General features: G+C 35.7%; 4 protein-coding genes across 4 annotated transcripts; 2 read left to right on the top strand and 2 right to left on the bottom strand.

Annotated features, from left to right (window-relative positions):
• Nucleotides 1–1,393: 1,393 nt before the first annotated feature.
• DFA_09336 (uncharacterized protein) lies at nucleotides 1,394–1,853 on the bottom strand (the record flags this gene model as incomplete). The annotated part of the gene is made up of 4 exons (XM_004354638.1): nucleotides 1,394–1,479; nucleotides 1,610–1,645; nucleotides 1,739–1,768; nucleotides 1,838–1,853. The coding sequence occupies 4 exons, from the start codon at nucleotides 1,851–1,853 to the stop codon at nucleotides 1,394–1,396; spliced, it is 168 nt and encodes a 55-aa protein (XP_004354690.1).
• A 653-nt stretch (nucleotides 1,854–2,506) lies between these two features.
• gxcJ (RhoGEF domain-containing protein) lies at nucleotides 2,507–7,293 on the bottom strand (the record flags this gene model as incomplete). The annotated part of the gene is made up of 8 exons (XM_004354637.1): nucleotides 2,507–2,511; nucleotides 2,600–3,122; nucleotides 3,200–3,457; nucleotides 3,544–3,648; nucleotides 3,728–5,687; nucleotides 6,640–6,662; nucleotides 6,844–6,905; nucleotides 7,287–7,293. The coding sequence occupies 8 exons, from the start codon at nucleotides 7,291–7,293 to the stop codon at nucleotides 2,507–2,509; spliced, it is 2,943 nt and encodes a 980-aa protein (XP_004354689.1).
• Nucleotides 7,294–8,633: 1,340 nt separating this feature from the next.
• gerD (germination protein) lies at nucleotides 8,634–15,625 on the top strand (the record flags this gene model as incomplete). The annotated part of the gene is made up of 10 exons (XM_004354636.1): nucleotides 8,634–8,703; nucleotides 8,789–9,008; nucleotides 9,090–9,247; nucleotides 9,836–10,308; nucleotides 10,507–12,198; nucleotides 12,329–12,412; nucleotides 13,459–13,624; nucleotides 13,793–13,897; nucleotides 14,944–14,989; nucleotides 15,538–15,625. The coding sequence occupies 10 exons, from the start codon at nucleotides 8,634–8,636 to the stop codon at nucleotides 15,623–15,625; spliced, it is 3,102 nt and encodes a 1,033-aa protein (XP_004354688.1).
• A 2,450-nt stretch (nucleotides 15,626–18,075) lies between these two features.
• Nucleotides 18,076–20,893, top strand: DFA_09333 (uncharacterized protein; the record flags this gene model as incomplete). The annotated part of the gene is made up of 2 exons (XM_004354635.1): nucleotides 18,076–19,933; nucleotides 20,868–20,893. The coding sequence occupies 2 exons, from the start codon at nucleotides 18,076–18,078 to the stop codon at nucleotides 20,891–20,893; spliced, it is 1,884 nt and encodes a 627-aa protein (XP_004354687.1).
• Nucleotides 20,894–21,557: the final 664 nt, after the last annotated feature.

The following is a 21,557-nucleotide window of genomic DNA, read 5'->3' as shown; positions in this document are numbered from 1 at the left end:
CAAAGTAATATAAAGAGATAGATAGAATAATAATAATTTTGATAGGATTAAGAGTAGGAGGAGTATACTGTGCAGTTATTCTATTAATCCTTCAGTTCTGCACCTTTTTTTTTGTTCCAGTTTAAAAATATCAGTCAGGTTCGATAACCTTGTTTTTGTTGACTTGGTATATATGTTCCTGCTACTGCTTATACTGTTATTGTTTGCTGGTACACTGTCCAAAATTAAATTTGGTAAAGATGGTGATGCCAGTATATCTTTGGATGGCAGTTAACTGATTGATGTGATGAAGAGGAGGAGGAGTAGTAGTAGGTGAGGACAGGCTATCTATCTATCTATTTGAGTTGTTATTGCTACTGCTGGAATAATCCAGCAATTTAAAATTATTATTATTATTATTATTATTCTTGTTATATTATTATTGTTATTAAAATCAAAAACTATTTAAAAGATTGATTGTAGTTGTTGTCTACTATGCTACCAGGGATTGAGGATGATGCTGTGGTGGTGGTGGGTGATGGTGGGGTGTGATTAATACTCTAGAGAGTAGTAGTCCAGGTGAGGTGGCAACAAAAGCAAATAAATTAATTAAATATGGTCGGCGCCAATCCAAAAACAACAACAACAAAAAAAATTGATTGGATTTGTTGATTGACTGAAAATGTTTGATTGATTGTCTGACTGGCTGAAAATATTGATTGATGGATATTGATGTATGGATGTATGGATGTCTGAATATTTGATTGATTGATTGGGATTATTAAAATCAATCCGGATGGATAGCAGCTAGTCCAAGATGAGCAACATCCAATTGACATTCATATTATTTGTTGTTGTTGTTGTTTAAAGATTAAAATTATTAGTAATATTAATAATCCTTTTATTGGATCCAATTAAAAAAAAAGGTGGACGACAAAAGAGAGAGAGACAAGACAAGAACAACAACAAAAGTGTAAAGTATGAAGAGGATAAGGATAATATTATTTTAATAATTTTTTTCCTGTTTTTTCCATGTATTTGATCAAACAAACAACAATCAATTTTCAGGTCATACACAGAGAGTAGAGTAGAGTGAGTAGGTAGGAGTATAGAAAAGTAATTATATGTATGGATTATCACCCATCCCATCTAGCTATCTTTTATATGATGATGATGATACTGATGTGGTTCCACTTCTCCTCATCCTCTCATCATCATCATCCTTGTGATAATAATAATAATAATGATATTCTAATATTTTAAATATTATTCGTACAATTTTAATAATATTATTATTTTTTTGATGTTATTGTTATTAGTATTTTTGTGTGTGACAAAAGTGAATGATGGGCATATATATTGAATTGATATTTACCAGATTTGTGCAGCAAGTCTATTAATTGATATCAGTCACTCAACCAAACCATTTTGCGACAATCACAGCATCATGACGGATATGTAATATGTCGACTGGTGGTCTGACTTTGGATGGCTGGCTTACTGGTACCAAAAGATACATAATTGCTTTCTGCTACTGCGGGTTGATTTTGTTGTTGGGTGGGTTATCACAAGCTATATGTTTGTTTCCCTAGTAACAAGTAAGTAGTAGCACGAGTACTGTAATATTTACCACCATCATCATCATCAACATCATTTAACATTCCATCTACTAGAAAGTAATCCTCCATAATTAATTAATTGTTACTCTACCAACTAGCTTGCTAGCTAGCTACCTGGTCATCCATCCATATATACATACATACTCTACTCCTCCTCTCTTGTTCCTTTACTAAAAAAAACAAAACAAATTAAACATTAGTACACGATTGCATGCATGGTACCATCTTCTTTTTCTTACTTGGTGTTATTAACATGGTAGTGATTTTAGATGATCGATAGATGATCACCACTTTTGGTGGTGAAAACAGTGTGTCTGTGTGTGTGTGTGCATTGTGTTTAACTGATTTTAACCATTTTAGGATAAATTTGACTCTCTCCCCCCTATAGACTGTGATCTTGAGGTGAGTAGGTAGTTGATCCAATGACGCTATCTTGTTTTCTCTTAAGATTGCAATCTATATTAGCATTTGTAACCACCAACAACAATATAGACATTTTGCTAGCTAGGTCTATTATTCCAACAGATTTTTATCATAAACATGTTGAGTAATCTTTATCTTTGAACTGTGATCATTTTCTAACTGCAATACTAAATTTCTTATCAAATGATTTTTAATTTTGAATAAATATTATTTATAAATAATAATAATTATAAATCAATGAATAATAAAATGGTTGTACCATTAGTGTTCATTGAAGATGTCTGTCAGACTTGTAAATAGTTTTACATTTGAATAAAAGAAGTAAGGAATTAAACCTACACTTCATGGAATTAATGTTTGTGTTTATTAGGTATGGATGGATGGATGGATGGATGGGGAAAAAAAAACCTGTAATTAAATAACTTAATAAATAATATAAATAATAAATTTCTTAACCTTGAAAAGTGAGTAGAGTGTATATATTTTTAAACTATAAATAATAAAAAAGATCTTTGATTAATATCTCTAGAAATGATATAAAGTTTGATTCTTTTTATATTCTTTTTTTTTTTACATACTTTTAATATTAACTAAACTTTTAACAAGCCTGTGGGTTAATTTTTTCTTTTGAATATTTGGAGAATGAGTACTATTGTTGGCCGGTGAAGAAGTGGGAGACAACAAGTCTCTGGCAGCACGATCGCTGCTGTCGATTGGATTGGATACTCTGCATTCCCAACTCTTTTCGATTAGTTTCTGAACGGTGATGAGTAGTGTTTGGCAGATGGCCTTGGACGGTGGTAGAAAAGTCCATCGTTTACCTCCGATACCAATCTCTACCAAACTGATCAGATGTTTGTCGGCCGTAGCAGCCACACTATGTACTAGAATAGTATCGAGTGGTATTCCCATGACCAACTTGAAATTAGTACTATTCTTTTGTTTGGTGAAAAGAAATAGATCATCAAATAAAAAGTAGAATCCTTTTTTATATTTGATCGTCGATTTCTTGGTATCAAACAATGATATATTTTCATTATATCCTTCAATCAATTGTATATTTCCTTCTGATATTAATTGTCTTTTTGATAATTGTAAATTCTAAATAATAAAAATAAATATTAATACATACATATTTATATAATATTATATTATATTGATATTATATTCTTTCATACCTCTGAACCTTTTAAAGATTGTATAATTTGCATTGTTCGTTGCCAAGTTTCCATTTCCATTTTTTCCTTGTTGATGGTATTAACAATTTGTTCGATTTGTGAAACCGCCGACAATAAATGTGAATGATCACAATGATCACTTGGCGTTGCTTTTAATAGTTCTCTTAATAATAATGGATATTTACAAATTCTTTGCACTGGTTTAATTAAAAATGAATGTAAATTCATTCCTCTTAATTCTGGTTTTGAATATATATCCTAAAATCAAAACAAAACAAAACAAAATAATATTAATAAATACATATTGTCAATCAACAACATATGTACATCTCTAATTTACATACGTTAAAAAAGCTTTCAACTTGTGGTAATTTTAATAGACTATTTAAACTTTCTAATGATTTTTGATGGTAGTTACAATATACAGAATATACATCTAAAGAATTTGACTATAAATATAGAATAGAAATAATTATATTAATTTAGTTGTAACATTTTAATTATTCTTTTTCTTTTTTTGTAATTTACCATTAAAGAAAAAACCTCACCAATTGATGAAGATTGATTGTTGTGAGTTAACTTTTCATACAATTCTTTGTTGATTTGATGGATTTGCTCAATGTTTGAGAAAACACTTGCACACTCTTCGTTGGAGATAAGTTTGAGTTCGTCACGAAGAGGTTTATAAAACACTTGTAAGATGGTATCTAGATCGTTGATATAGTCATACTCGGTCGATACAATCTCTTTGATTAGATTGGTGCGATGGTCTGTCTTGCCACTTGACTTGGGTGATAGTATAATCTCGCCGCTGGTCGTACTACTTCCACGTCGGTGGTGGTGACTGGCCGCTTGTTGTTGTGCAGTATTGACTGTTAGCAAAACTGGTAAATGTCCATTAGATTGTGACAATGGTGACGATGAAACAGATGATGATGATGATTGTTGTTGAGCTGCTGCAGTGTTGGGTGTAGTTAAAGTAGTGGTATTTGTAGTAGTAGTTGTAGTCGTAGTAGAGGTTGTCGTAGATGTGGCAGCTGGTACACCTTTACCACCACCACTGTGATGGTGATGGTTGTGATGATGATGATGATTATTATTATGGTGGTGATGACCGTGATGATGATGGTGTGCATTAGTACCACTAGAATTATGTTTGTTGGAGGTAGAAGTGGTAGATGGCGGTGAACATGCAGTTGGAGGGGTTGGGAAAGCATCGATAATCTCATCAAACATTAAATGCGAGCTGGAAAGAGATGTTGATGACTCTATTGATACCTCTCCGCCATATGATTTGCGTTTGGGTGTTGATATTGTCTCGAGACTGTCACTTGGCATCAATAACGGTGTCGCGCCATCTCGTTGTTGTTCATCCTCCAAGCAGTCGGCGACTAGTTCTCCCCTCGGTGTCGATTGCAATGACGTTGATTCCTGCTCCCCAAATGAAAGGACTGGTGAACAAACCACAGAAGAACCTGTCGTACGACTATTATCTATATTGGTCAATATTGACTGTGACTGTGATGGAGTTGTTGGTTTAGCTATATTATTATTATTATTGTTGTTGTTATTGTTGTTGGGAGAAACAATTGCAATGGGATGATTGGGAGGTGGAGAGATTGATATAATAATGGATTCTGATGAAGATGATGGAGATGATGAAATGGATGAGGATGGAGGTGATGCAAGCTCAAATGATCGGTCTTTGTTATTTGGTGTAGTATTGAGTGATTCACTTGTGGTTGTTGGTGTTGGTGTTGATGTTGATGTCTCTTTGGAAGGTGACATTAATGTTGTTGTAGAGGTAGGGGTAGACTTTTCACGTTTGAGTGTTGCATATGGTTTCCCTTTTCCAAGTGCTGCATTGGATGCACCATCACGTTCTCTTCTAATCTTTATAATAGTTGTAACTGAGCTACCTTGATTACGTGTATTTATACTCTCAATAATCGATCGTATCGGAGGGATAGATGTCATGCTAACGCCAGACGACGCACTCGACGCTACCGGTGAATTTTCAAACGAACGGCTAGGTGTCACGGCACTCACATAGGTTGGTTGTGACGACGATGTCTTGAATGATGACGATGAAGACACAGCCCGTTTCTCACCTTTGAATGGAGGTATTTGGGCAATGGATTCGTAGGGTGGGATAGTGATATCGTTGAGTTTGACATTACACTTGAAACAATACTTGTAATTTGGTTTGCACAAATAGTTGCATCGCCAACATCTCTCACCCAACTCGTTTGAACATTGCTGACAGTTCTTTAAACTCTTTGGTGTGTCTTTCATACACATTTTACATTGTATCAATCCTTCCATTTTTGATGTCGTTGGTCGATCTTTTTCTGGATCAACTGCTGCTGTTAGTTGTTGTTGTGATGATTTTGTAGCTGTCTGATCGTCGTTGTCCTCTATATCTCCTTCTTCTTCTTCTTCTTCTTTGGAAGTATTAACAGCTTCTTCTTCTAATACTATTATAGTCCTAATAATAATAATTAATTAATAAATATTAATATTTATTTAATTAAACCAGACTGTGAAATAATGGAATGGATGGACGGACGGACGGATGAATGAATGGATGGATAGATAAGAAAAGAGGATTGAGAGTACAGTACTATGTATGTATGTATGTATATGCAGTATGACATACAATCAATCAATCAATAAATAAATAAATACGGTCAATATATTAATAATATTAATATTAATAATCAATCGATCGATGAGTGAGTTAGTGAAAACGGAATACAGACAAACAAAGAGAAGAAGAGATTTATAATTATATAAAGTGGGTAGGGTTAGGGTGTCGGTGAGTGAGTGAGTGAGTGTGTATACCATGTATCCACCAATCCAAAATCAGACCGTAAATAGAAAACTACCTTTATGTATTCATACAACAACAACAATAAGGTAAGGTCCAAATTCAACCATACACCTTCTAACAATAAAATGGTCAGTCATCCATCTGATTGGTTGATTGGCTATCGTTGATGTTTGTCTGTCTGTCTGTCTGTTTTTGCTATTGCTAACAATACACATTAAACGATGATAAGTGACTGACTGGATTTATCCAAAATTAGTCACCAAAAACAAATATAATATTATACAGGCAGGATTGGGTTGGGTTGGGTTGAGTGACTGATTGATATAACACTTGTCCACCCTCCCCACCCCTTCCTTCCCACAACCACACGCGATTACAAACAAAAGTATCCAATCCATTAATTCATTTTAAAATGGTAATCCACTAGCTCCAATAATAAATGTATTGTTGTTGTTGTTGTTGTAACTATAGTTTTATCTTTCTCCCTCTCTCTCTCTCTCCATCCATCTATTTTTACAAACTATCTGATAGTAATTGATTGATTTGATTTGATTTGATTTGGATGGATGACGATGGATTACATGATGATGAGTGTCATGAACTTTACTTTATAAGATTATCCAACCAACTCTAGATATAAATATATATTGATGGATTATTGAAAACTATCTATCTATCTATCTATATACCCAACTTGTTGTTGGATTGTTATTATATATCGCTTGAATATTGATGATAATAATAATAATAATAAATCGTAATAATAGTAATTGATGAATTTTTGTTGGATTGAGAGAGAGTAGTATTATACTTTGGAGGTAGGTGGGAATTCATTTTCAATGATACTTTGTTTGTCACCTTCACCACCACCACCTACTCTTAAGTTTTGATTTTTGCTTGTTTACTACTATAGAGAGTTGTTGTTGTTGTTGGTAAATAACCAAACCCATCCATGATACCGCCACAGCTGCTACTGCTGCTGTTCTACACACTACTTTCTTTTTTTCTTTTTTTTACTATGTGCTGTGTGTATGTTGTGTATATGCTGCTATATTCTGTCACTTTGATTGACATTAAACATATTTCCAAAAATTATTATCCAAACACTCCTTTCCACCCCATGACTCTTTCTATTTTGATTTACGTCGTTCATCATGATTGGGTGGTAGGTGGGGGTAGGGGTGGGGGTAGGGGTTTGATACAACAGATATAGATCATATGTGTGTGTATATATAAATATATAAATAAATATACTACACATGTTTTATAAATAAATGATTTTATCTGTATACTTGGATGGATAGATGGATGGCTTTCAAAGTTATCGAAAATACTATGAATCCTTCCAGTAATCAATAAATCTTTCTTTCCCCATGATGATGATGATGATGATGATGATCAATCAATTACTCGTTCCCCAATCTTTGTTTTTTTCATTGTTGCAAGTGAACATCATATCCATCGTATTGTATTATCACGTGACAATTAATTAATTCATTATTATTATTATTATTATTATTATTATTATTGACACCTACATTTCTAAACTAATTATGTTTCTTTTCTATTTATCTATTGTCTTTTCTATCTATCTATCTTTATCTTTCTGTTCTGTGAATAAATAATGTTGGGTCTGATTCAAATTAAATGACTTTTAACAAATGACTTGCATTGAGTCTACTCAGCTCCACAATACTCTACTGATGAAATACTTTTGTTTGTTGACAATAGAAGAGGATGGTGGTAGGAGGAAGGAAGAGGGTGTTGATCACATGCAAACAGTGGTTGTTTAAATAGAAAATAGTGTATTGTTTGTAAATTAATTTAGTAGTGTTTGTTTGTTTGTTTGTTGATTGATTGCCTATATTCTCTACATTCTTGGTTTGGTTTGATCTTCTCAATCAATGTTTCATCCAACCATAATAATAATATTTGAATTTAACGATATTATTGTACGTTGTTATTATAATTCTAATTTTTACTTTGAAAATCAGACATTGTGTTGATCTCTGTAAGCGCGCACAGTTGTGTGTGAATGGTTCAATATATTTAATAATTGATCGATAGACGGGTCATCAACAAGGCACCAGCCCTCCAACTACTACCCTACTACCCTATAACACTCCATCCTCTTCTCTTCATATTGCAACACCCAAACCCCCAACCCTACTTCTTACTTTTAAATATTTTGTTAGATTTATCTGTATTATATATATACAACAACTAATTAATAATAATAATAATCATCATCATTCAAATTAATCTATCAATCTTGACAATACAACACCTTCGTTTTATGAATGTCACCTGTTTCGGCAATTACTCTCTTCAACAAGGTCTCATCCTACCCACAATGTCTCAAAATGGGTAGGATCAAAACAGATGCCTTAAAAATACTTTGAGAGCCCCCCCTAAATTAAATATCAGATATTTAATTTGATGGGTGGGGTTGGTTGGATTTGATTGATGATCAAGGCAATCATCATTCGGAACTTTATCTTCATATAATACACATACTATCTATCTATCTCATCGACCTTTTGGTTTGGTTATTATTATAACTAGATATCTTCAAATCACCCATTGTTTTCATTTCAAACAATGAGACAAAGTGCATTGGTGGTGTCGACCACTTTCATCTTCACCTTCCTTGTAATAATATTATTTCAACGTATGTCTTAAACATGTTAAACATACAAACAAAGATTTAAAAAATGAAGTTAACTAATATATTATATTGTTTTTGAAAAAAATAGATAACTTTGTTAATTCAATAACAGTGAGTGATTTATCAGTTGCATCAAGTAATAATATCTATTTAAATAAGGATAGTAAATGTGTGTACACCTTTTATTTATTGATATCTGATAATTTTGATATCGTGTCGATTGCACGTCAAGATACCGTGCCAACCAACTCGATCAATTCGACGGTCTATTTTGGCCGCCAAGACACCAAGTCTGTGCACAAAGTGATGTATGTGGACACTACGACGAGTACACAAGTGCGTCTAATAGTCACCAATTCGGTGGGTACACAGTTTACATACACACCTAGTTGTTCGTGTGCCGTTGCACCTTTCTGGAATGTGAGTCGTCCCGATTCGTTGTTTGGCACGAATGGTCGTTTAGGTGAATCATCGTTTTTGGTAAGGTTGAATAATGCAACGAGCACTGGTGTCCTACCAACCTCTTATACATTGGCTGATACAACTGGTATATTGGCAGGTACCGTCACACATCTCTATACCAATATCTACAGGGTTGTGATTGACCCATTATTCCAAACTATGCTGACCAATGTCCAACAACCGTTGAATATGCAGATACTGGGTGGTGGAGGACGTATACTCGCCGCCTTTTCAATAGGCAGTTTTATCGGCCCGTCGCAAGTGACCAACACGATCACATCGCTCCTGACAAGCGTCTACCCGGCGTCAGGCGTCATCACAGTGCCCACTCAGACCACCGCATACTCGTTGGTCAGCTTTACGGCATCGTCAGGTGCTACACCTTTCCTATATGCTTACGGTGCGGGTGTTCCATCCAATTTCCGTGTGCTCTCGTATCCCGTGTACGGCACACAGACCAACCCTGTGTTTTTGGCCAAGCTACCACTCTCGGGGTCGACGACGAGTCCGTCACTTTCGTATAGTTGGATGTTGTTTAATGCGACTGCACTCAAGTCTATTACACCGGTCGTGTCGATTACTAATCCTGGGGGACCCCAACACCAAGCATCCACAGCGATTGATGCGGCTGTGTCGGCTGTGGCAGTGGGGACTGTAAAGCTAGCATACCAAGCTCCAGCGGTACCAGGGTCGTATATGACCATCGCTGTCAGTTCACGTCCAACATTTGATATCAACCTCCCCTATCCATTTGGTGTAGCTGCTACAAGTAGCACCTCTAAACTATTGTATAATACGTCTATTGATATACCAGTGTCAATGTACTCTACCTCACTCCAAACAACCGTGACACTACCCGTCTTGCCATACGCGACTATTCCCTCAAATACAGTCACTTATACTGCGAGTTTGACCGACTCCCAGGCACCGACCATCCAATCAATCCAGTACCTCCGGCTCAAGGGAACAACCGCACTCGTGACAATAGTCATAACCGACTCGACATCTGGGTTTAGTCACCTTGTATTCCACGCGGATGACGGACAGGCTGTCACGCCACTGCACCTCGTTTCGGGAACCATCTACAATGGAACGTATCAACGTGTCATTGACTATTTCGAGTATCCCGCGCAACCATCATTGGTCGTATGTGACCGCGCCGGCAACCAACGCCAATTTGGAGGGTCCGACACACTGCTCAACTTTAACCTTGTGCGTCTCCAACCCTTCCCATTGTACAATGACTTGATCATAGGGTTGTGGTCGCTGCCAACGAGCAAACAAGAGTTTAGCACAACACTTTTTAGTCCCAGCGGCAGCATCTCGCTCACCAACAACATTCAGCAAATGACAGTCACGTTCAGACCACCAGCAGTCGATATTAATCTGCCGGTCAGTTTGACAATGGTGTATGGCGACAGAAACGAGACATTTTACGGTGCCTATGTCAATTCACAGATTGGATTCCAAATCAACTTTACGTTGCCCCAGAACCTCTTTACGGGCACACCCGACTACACACTGCGTATTCCACCCGTCACCTACACGTCGATTGACCTGCACTCATGGCTCGACTTTTCCGAGATCATCCCTGTCACCTCGAATAATGGTGATGAGATGCCACCCATTGTTACTGGCTACATACCTTATTCGGCCGGTGCCAGTTCCAATCTTTATGGATTCGAGTTTAATATTACCGAAAGACTCAACGGGTTCAAACAAGCAATTGTACATGTCCAAGGGACGTATGATCGAGTGCCGCTAGTCTTTTTACTCAATGACAGTGACCGAGTCAAAGGCGACCAATGGAACGGTGCATATCGCGTGCAATTCGCCATTGACAAGAATGAATGCACGAGTCAATACTATAACATCACCTATATGTGGACGGTTGATAATGCCGGTTTCGTCGGCAACAGCAGCGACCCAAATGGTATATCCCCACTCCTCAACTATCTCGGAGGAGCAATCAGCTTTTACTCTAATTGCTCATCCGCTGCATCCGACACTGTGCTCCCCCAACTCGACTCGTTCAACGTGTCGCGTCAATCACTCGATACTGGTAATCCAGACCCAACCCAAACCATTTACATCCAATTCTCAACCAGTGACAATAGATACCTTTCTCCAAGAAACATCCCATTAGTTTATATTTCAACTAGTAATTATTATTATTATCATAATGATCAACAACCTGGATCAATTGTATTTGATCAAGTTATTGGAGGAAAGGGATTGTCGTCATTTACATCTCTTGGTGTTTATGCCACTGCAATCGCCATGAACAAGACGAATGCACAATACACTGCTCAAATCAAAGTACCCTATGGGTTTGGGTACCCTGGAAACATCTACCTGTCACTCTACGGTATATCCGACTACAAGAATAATATGCGTGGATACTCTAGCAACGACTTGGCATCACTCCAATTCCAATCGACCATATCCACCACCTTTTCAACCGGTCCGATCATCTCGACAATCGACACCAACTTTGCAAGCAACTATCAAAACTTTGGAGTTCCCAACTCTAACAACATAACACTAACAGGTTACAAATTTGGAAATATTCCTGAAAATATTAGAGTAGAGATGAATCAATCTACTACCACTACCACCACATTAACAAACAATTCGTTTGTGTTGTTGTCGCCGATGTCGATGTCGACAAACTCGTCGTCTTTGATAATATCACTCCCATCTTTAAATTCTGATATTATTTGGTTTAGAGTGATAGTCAATACGACGATGGTATCCAATTCCATCTCTATTCATATTATCAATTTTCCAACTACCACCACTACCACCACTACAACTGCAACCACTACAACTACCCCTACCACTACTACTGATTCAAGTAGCTCGACAACATCGGTAACTTCTTCAATCTCTAGTACTACTACAACAAATAGCGCTAGCGCAACCACTAGTATATCGTCATCAACAACAACGACAACAGTGATATCCAGTGCCAGCAGTATACTCTTCACAACAACGCTCATCACCACCTCCGCCGCCGCCGCTGCCGTCACAACTGTATTTTTATTCCTTTTCCATCTCTATTTCCTATAACCTTTAACTTGCATATAATATATATATATATCTAACTACTCAGTCACAGCCACAGTCAACTACCCAACGAACTAACGAACCAACTAAACTATAGTTGTTTTATAATAATAATAATAATAATAATAATACTGACACAACACAACACAACAACAGCAACAACAACAACAACAACAACAATGTAATTATATTATCAATATTTTGCGAAATAAAGACACACAGCATGCATCCTAACATCGGCCATGTCTTCATGGTAATGATGGTTATGTATGTATGCTGTGCCGTGCTATAGATCACAAGATTCGCATTATGATTATAATTATTGATCATATTATTGTTCCAAAAAAAACCCAGAAAGAAACAAAGAATAGAATACAATAGAAAGAAGGAAAGAAGGAAAGAAAGAAAGAAAGATTATTCAGGATTTGATTGGATTAGAACCCAAATTCCCCATAGGTAAGAGAGAATATATTGTTACTAGTATAATAATCATTATGGGGAAGGATAAACAAGAGAATAATAATAACCAGGTCTATTGGTTCAATTGACCATCTTTAAAGAACAAAAGTAGAAGACGATGAATCGTCCTGACTCTCTCTTGTAATATTTATACAACTATCCAGTTCGTTACAAAACAACTAATCTGACTGACTGACTGACTGACCCCACACCTCCACCACCCACCCCATTTATCTCATCCTTCAGAAGAATGTTTTTTTTTTTTAATCTTTTTGCCAGTGAGACTGGATGAAATTGTAGTTGGTGTAGCTAGCCAGGTAGGTGATGACCTGACTCCCTACCCGCTCTCCAGCAGCGCTACCACGACACCCACACAGACACACCCACACATATATGAGAGCAGCAACAACTATTTATTCATTCATCAGCACATCTATGCATTCATCGACACCGCAAGAAACAAGACTGACAGACTGACAGACTGACGGACGACATTGACATCTGCTGTAACAGCAAAAACAGGGTAAGGAAAAAAAAACAAAATGGGAAATACCAACAAATCATAAAACTGAAGAATTAGCATTAAGATATTTTCATATTTTAATTGTTGTTGTTGTTGTTGGTATAACGATAGCTACACAATATATCACAAGTAAAAATCATCCCATCAATCAATCAATCAATCAATCAAATAATCAATCAAATAATCATTGTGGACAGTCCATTGGATTCACATCTTGTTTTCCATGTTTTTTAAAAATTATATAGATTGGTTTTGTCCTTTCACTTTTTTTTGTTTTCCAAAATAAAAACTATATTTTTCCATCATATCCATTCGAAACAAATAGACAGAAAGACATACAGACAGACAGAGACAGTATCCAAACAAAAAAAGACAAAGAATTTAAATCTTTAGAGAATATACATTGTTGTTGTATGGAACCCAATATTAACTTAAAGTCCTTACTACTATACTTATATACAATACTATACTAAATGCACACGCATACACCATACACACACATCATTATTAACCAATAGAAACCGAGTCGCAATCAATTGGAATTGGAAACAGTCAACAGCACGCAGTTTTTTTTAAAAGTATCTGTCTGTCTTGTAGCAAACATCTTTAGTTTCGGTTGTGTTCATCTTACCTCTCTCACCTTAATCTCCCAACCGATCATCTTTTTCATCATCACCCCGTGTAGTACACTCATCACTCACACAAAAAAATTATTATTATTTGTTTTGTTTTTTTTTGATTATGAATACTCTGTTACAAAAAATCATAATAATATTCCAACAAAAAAAACACACAATTAATAATTGTGTCAATGTTGCAACATCCCCCTCTCCCTCTGGTAATACATCAAAGAGAGAGGAGGGAGAGGGAGAGGGGAGAGAACACAAGAACGAATTAAAAGATGAATTAGTAATGTATGGCGTATGTTGTTTTGTTGCTTTGTCCAGTTCCAATTTGTTTTAATTTTTTTCCAATCCATTTGCGCACACACGCTCACTCACAAACCAAACACACACACAGTTTATGATTGAAGTGAGTGTTTGAGTGTTTGGTTTTAACAACACTAGTGTTCAAAATTTGGGAAAAACCCAGTTCATTCAAAAAAAACAAAACAATAACCTGAAAGAGTGTGTTGTTCCATGGTGTGGGTGGGGGTGACATTGAATACCTGTTCTCAAAATCTTACAGTTTCACTGAGAATTTACCCACCCAAATTCCATTTACCACCACCGACAACAACAACAACAACAACAACAACAACGGTACTGTAGTGTAGATACTAATTCAATAGAGTGGCATTCGATTCCTATTGAATCGTGCTCATCTCTACCGTTGTACAACACTTCGGGAACAATAGAATAAATTAATATTAATGTGTTGTTGTTGTTGAGTTAACAGCAATCTTACGAGCCCTTTAAGTGAAATGGTTCACATTGTCCATCGTCCAACCAACTATGGTCCACCACCACCACCACCTCCAAACAGCTATATCACTGCAAATCCTCTACTATTTAAAACATATCGAAAAAGGAGGATTCATTTTTCTTTAGTTACAATTGAATGAATGAAAGAAAAAAAACAAGATCAAAGATTTAACTTAAAGAAGAAGAATCAACTCCTTTCTCAACTCTATCAATTTTAATTTTCTCCATCCAACCCTCCTTTCCAATCAACCCAACACTTTCCATATTGTACCATACTAAAAAGTAAAAAAAAAATCAAAAAAATAGTTTCACTTGCCAATCATCAAAATTGGTCTCTTATCCTTCCTTTTATGTAAATATCTTTTTAATTGTTTATTCCATTCTTTTTTTTTCAAAAGGCATCATATTTTTGTCAGATTATAATTATTTTTTAAAATATTTTAATTTTGGAAGAGATGTTGTCAGTTTCCATCTTGTAATCAATCAACAATGGCAAAAAGACAAGAGAGAGAAGAGACAACTCATGTTTTATTTTTGGATTATATTTCAATTTATCTTTAATTTTATCACCTCTCTTTTCCTCTCTATTTTTCCAAATTCAATTATTTTTCCAAGCTACACATTTTTTTTTCCAACTCACCTTTTGTGAAATTTCTTTCCTTTACTCGATCCTTTGAAATATCGATTGTCGTTTATCGTATTTATAATAATTATAATTATTATTATTATTATTATTATTATTATTATTTTTATTTATTTTTTTCCATTAATTATTTTTTATTATCAAAGAAATCAAATCAAATCAAATCAAATCACAATCAAGATTTTAAAAATAGTAATAATAATAATAATAATTAAAATTATTGTAATAGAGATTATTTATTCTAAATATATATTTAGTCTTATTATAATTGATTCACTTGTTTTAGCAGGACAAAGGGAACAACAACAACACACAGATGATTATAAACAAAAAAAGGATCCATAGACACCCTACCCTTTTTTGATGTGTTTGTTTTAATTTTCAATCAATCAGAAAATTTACACAATGATGAAAAAACGATCTAATTGATCCGTCATCATTAATCTTCATCGTCATCATCATCATCAAATTCATCAAAACCGGACACAGCAAAACTCAACATTGACATGAAAGGAGAAAAATCATCACGATCAACAACACCAATTTTTGTGTGGGTATTTCTGTGTGTGGTTGACCAACCAACCTCTCCCCCAAACGACTGTTAACACATCAATGTTGTAACATTGTCAATACAACACTCGAAATACTAGATATTTTGCAGCAGACAGATTAATCCACATGGTAGATGAATGGATGATATGATGCACAGAATCTGCTACTTGTGGTGCGTGGGTGGTGGATGGGTGGGTGATTGGACATAATGATTGAATTCATTATTCTTTGTTTGTTTGTTGATTGCTCAATAGTTTGTCAACGCCCCAACAGCCAAGTCGTTACTGCCGATTCTTTCTCTTGCATTATATAAATACATACATGTATTCATTCACATTCCCAACAACCACCTAATCTTTCTCATAGTGCACATTCTTCCCTCCCTCCCTCCCTTCACAACTGTACCTGTATTTTTAAATGTGAAACATAACAATAACTCTCTCTCTCTACATTGCATAAAATAATATTAACATTATGTTTTTCTTTTCTATTTTTGAAAGATCATACCTTTGCATCATTTTAAAATTCTTATAATATTAGGAGGTCACTTAGTAGTTAGTAAGCTAGCTAGAGTCTGCAAACTGTTCATCAGACATCCATCCATAAAATATCAAAACTTCCTACAACCCACCACCTTTATTCAAGATTTACCATCACTGAGCGTCTCCATTCTGTAAACAGAGGAACCGCATTTGTATCTATATCCAAACAAAGTAAGTTAACATTCATTCATTCTATTGGTGTATGAATCGTCATCATCATCGTCGTTATCACTCTAAAGTGACGATTGTCGTCTATCTCTTTCGATTTCTTCTTTTTTTTTTTTTTTTTTTTTTTATTCCCGTCATTTTGATACTCCCGCGGCAACGACAGACGGATAAAAAATAGAGAGAGAGACAAGAGGAGAACAGCCCCACCAACAATTCATCATCATCTTAATACCACCATGATGTTAATTTTTTAAATATCGCATCAATCATCCATCCATCCATCACACATATATGTGATTGTGGTTTTACAAAATCTCTTAAGATTTTGTTGACTTTGTGTGTGTCTTATTGTCCATCCATTGTGATTGATTGACACACTTACCCTCCACCTATTTTACGGCCAAGAGGCAAAAAAAAAGATAAATCATCATTCTCGAATAGTGTTCATAGCTATCAGCTGATGGTGCTTACACTATACCGATTATTGGTTTTCTTTCTTTAAAGGATGCCGCCAACCATCTGTCGCTTTGCCTAATCTGATGTTTCAGATGAGGGTCTTGCCCAAAGCAGACAAATTCTGTTAGGCGTTTCTGTGATGGGCTCGTCATTGTTTTGTTTTTTTTGTTTTTATCGATCAAAAAATCGCCCAAGATTTTTCCCAAAGCGGTGATGTACAAAAATGGCGAAAACCAAAAAAGTCTATTTTCATCCGTTTTGCCTTAAAAGGTGAGACGCTGCCAAGACACCCCTATATCTTGTATTGTGTTTTTCATCCATTCCGTTCTCTGTTGTTCAATCAGCGTGCTCTCTGTGTTTGACCACCTTCCAACCTAGGTAAAACTAATTCTAATATCATGTGATAGACCGCTGAGCTTTACCATGAGAGGTTGTTGGTTGATTGATCATCTTCCTCTACCCAGAGCGTCACTCTCTTAAATCATTCATAGTCAACATGTTCATTTAAAATATTATCTTATTTATTATACACACAGATACATACATACACACATAACATAAATACTTTTTATATTTATATATAATATAATTAGTCGACATATCAACCAACCACCAACCACCTACTATTAAATCATCATTATTTATTCTTTATGTGAAGTTGAGGTACATATATTTGTCGTTTATAAAGATCTAAATCTCCACACCTTCCACAAAATCAAATACATTCAATATATACTAACTATATCATATCTTATCTTTATTCAATACTTTTATGATGTAGATTTTACAAACTAGTCATAACTCAGACTTCTTCGGCACACCACATCCACATAACCCTCTCCCTCTCCCTCTCCCACTGGAATACTCTCTTGATTTATTTATTCATTTAAATTAGATCTTTAAAGACTTTCCATCTCAACATCCAACCTTTATCAAATTCCAACAAACCATACAACCAACCACACACTCTGTGTTTATTATTGAGAGGAAGATACTGTAGGAAAACCCATCAGCAACTTCTATTTCAAAAAAAAAAAAAAAAAGTCGAAAATTATTCTCCAATATCAACAACCAATCATGATCCTCAAAAATGAAATTTTTTCATCACAAAATAGTGTCGATGAAATTAGTGGTGGCCCTAATATCATTGTGACACAACACCATCACAACCCACAGCACCACCACAACAATCATCACCACAACCATCATCATCACCAAGCTGCTTCGAATACGTCCAGCAGTAGCACAAGCAACAATGGTACTCAAATACCCTCATCCTACTTGAGCCAATTCCAAATACAGCCCTCGTCCTCGACAGGCTCCTATATGTACAATGGCGGCACAAACAACAATAACAGTAATAGTAATAGTAGTAGCAGTGGTGGTGGAGGCGGTAACAGCAGCAACAACAACGGGATCTTTGAACAGCCACAGCATATGTTTGTCTTTAACCAACAACAATTCCAACCCCCTGGCCTCACCTCCTCGTCCTCGTCTATCTACCAACAACAGCAACAGCAACAACAACAACATAGAAAATCAATAATAGGCAATGCTTCAAACAACTCTACACCATCGGTCGTCGCAGCTGAAACATATTTTTCCCCTCAGCCTTCTTCGACAAACTCATCCTCTATCACTCCTTCCTCTTCTTCATCTTCTGTAATTAATAATAATAACCCTAATAATAATAATACTAACAATAATAATAATAATAATAATAATAATAATAATTTATACAATAATAATAGTTCTACCACTGGTTTAATTAATAGTGGGTCTCTTTCACCTCCCCAACCATCTCAACAACAACAACAACAACAATCGACGATCTTTTTCCATCACCACCATCACCCATACCACAACATGTCGTCTCCAGGGTCACCTACAAATATGTCGTCACCGCCAGATTTCCAACTTTCAAGTAGTGGCGGTTCACCACCACCTCCCCCACAACAATCATCAAGCTTGGTCATTTCCGTCAACAACAACAATAATATAGTGAATTCACCACCAGCAGCTGACCACTCGACCGCTTTTATGCATTCACCGGGATCGTCGGATGCCATCCCCGCCTCTGCCTCGGTTTCACCCACTAAATCCACCACTGGGGGTGCCATTGTTGTGACCACGCCAACCACCTCGACCACGTCCACTTCTTCTACATCGTCGGTCGGCACCACCAAGGCCAAGCCAAACCGTTCGCCCACCTCTTTGGCACGCCGTCGTGAACAACATCGAGAGCATGAGCGTCAAAGACGACTCAAGCAAAAGCAGTTGCTGTCATCGGCCAACGAGCTCAAATCAGAGAACCAAAACCTGTTGTGCATTAATAACAAGTTGAAAACCGAAAATCACTCACTCCAAAATGGCTACCAATACATAGCGTTGCAGTTGCAAGACGCAATCTACAACATTTCATGTCTGACCAACGAGAATCAAATGCTTAAAAAGGAATTGGATGCTCTTAAATTACAACAACAAATGACTGTAGTCAATCAACATCAACAACAGCATCATCACTATCAACAACAACCACAACATAATGGGTATGATCATCAACAACACCAACAACAACAACCACACCATGTACATGTTCAACAAATCAACCAAATGAATCAACTCACTATTAAAAAAGAGCCAACTTCACCTCATTCACCAAACTCGTCATCGGATCACCAATACCAACAACAGCAACAGCAACAGCAACAACAACAACAACATCACCACATTTCTCCGGTAAAGTCAGAACAACATCTGCCAAATAGTATTACCAATCCTGTAGCAATAACCCAAACCATCATCTCTTCCTCTTCGACGGGCTCCAACATTACGCCAACCTCCCCACCAATCAATTACCCATATTGGAGTAACTTTCAACCACAACAACTCATCCCATCACCACCGCCACAAACTCATTCCCAAATCATTGGAGGTGAGTAGAGAATATATATACATCAGCAACAACATCAAACAACAATAATAATAATAATAACAACAACATAATATAACAACAACAATAGGCATCACACCAAAATCACACCCCTCTTAAAATGAAAATTCATAAAATAAATTAAAAAGGATTCAAAAACAAAAATTAAGTATTTATATTGTTTTGATGAGAAAGAAATCTATTTATAAATATATTTCGATCCATTTTCTTTTTTTTCCAAAAAAAAAAAGGATACTATAAAATTAATTTAAAAATCCTTAAAATAATATCAATACCAGGACTAACCACAGTCAAAGTAAGGGTATCGGCTGATTTGGTTGTGGAGAGGCGGGAAATTTAAATGGGTTCGGCTGGCGGTTCATAAAGAGAAGAGAAAAAGGTATCAATGTTCAATGAACACAAAGAATGTACATTATGTTTGTGGGGATGTAAAGGGGAGTCAACAAGATGATCGGGAAATTTAGTACCTAACAGATCAACCATCCTTATGTTGAAAAAAGGCTCTTCAAGTGTGGCCACCCGACTCTCTATCAAAGGGGTGCACCCCGGCAAAAAATTGGATTTTTTTTTTACTTGAAAAGAAAGAGATCATTGGGTGACATTCTTTTAAAATTGGATTTTTTTTCATGACCATTGGGATACTGTACCACATAGCATGCTTAACAACAAAACAACCCATCCTCATCTTGTTGTTTATATTTATATTTATTTATATATAATTAGATTTACAAAAGTAAAGAGATAACTTAAGATTAGAGATTACTTACTTACTTACTTGAAGTTTTGCTGCTAAATAATAATAAAATAAGGGTGGTTATTATTTAAGACAACAACAACAAGATAAATCAATCAATCAATCTTTACCAGCAAACAACAAAACAATAAATCATTTCTCTCTCTTTTTTTTTTTTCAAAGGTAAGAATAATAACAATTATAATTGATTGATCTAGATAGTATCTCCCTCTCTTTTTTTTGTATCATTATCATTTTTCATATTCCCTCTTCCTCATCTCCGTCTTCATCTTCCTCTTCACAACAACAACAACAACAAACAATAGTATTATGATCGACTACAAGACACTCGTTTGATGATGAGATTTAAAACTAAAAAAAGTCAAGCAGCATTAGACATGATATGATGATGCCTGACTGATACTTTAACCTCACGTGTTTAACCTCCCCCTTTTTAACACTGTCTCACCATCACCATCACCACCTTTACCCACCACCATCACCTCCCACTTGTGGGGGATATATAATATAATCACGATGGTATCCTTTCTTGATTGGTGGTTGTAATTAATTTAAATTGTATTATTTGTTGTTGTTTTTCAATATTTTATTATTATTATTATTATTATATCTTCATCCTCTTCATCCTCTTCCTCCTCTTCTCGATATCATAGATTTTATTATCATATTTGTTCAACAACACTAGATATCTATCTTTTAAAATATATATTGTACGCACAAAAAAAGGGAAGGAAGGAAACCAAAGAAACTCAAAGGTATAAACAACATATACAATTATATTATCTCGATTCATAGATTGTGTGGTTGGTTGGTTAGTTGGGTGTATGTGGCTATACTAGATCGGACTGTCAA

This window comes from Cavenderia fasciculata (assembly GCF_000203815.1).
Source record: "Cavenderia fasciculata unplaced genomic scaffold Scf_EU5ZYIE01DZOHE-5, whole genome shotgun sequence".
In the NCBI taxonomy this organism is placed as follows: Eukaryota; Evosea; class Eumycetozoa; order Acytosteliales; family Cavenderiaceae; genus Cavenderia; species Cavenderia fasciculata.
Note: the sequence above shows the minus strand (reverse complement) of the source record. Positions and strands in the feature narration are given on the sequence as shown.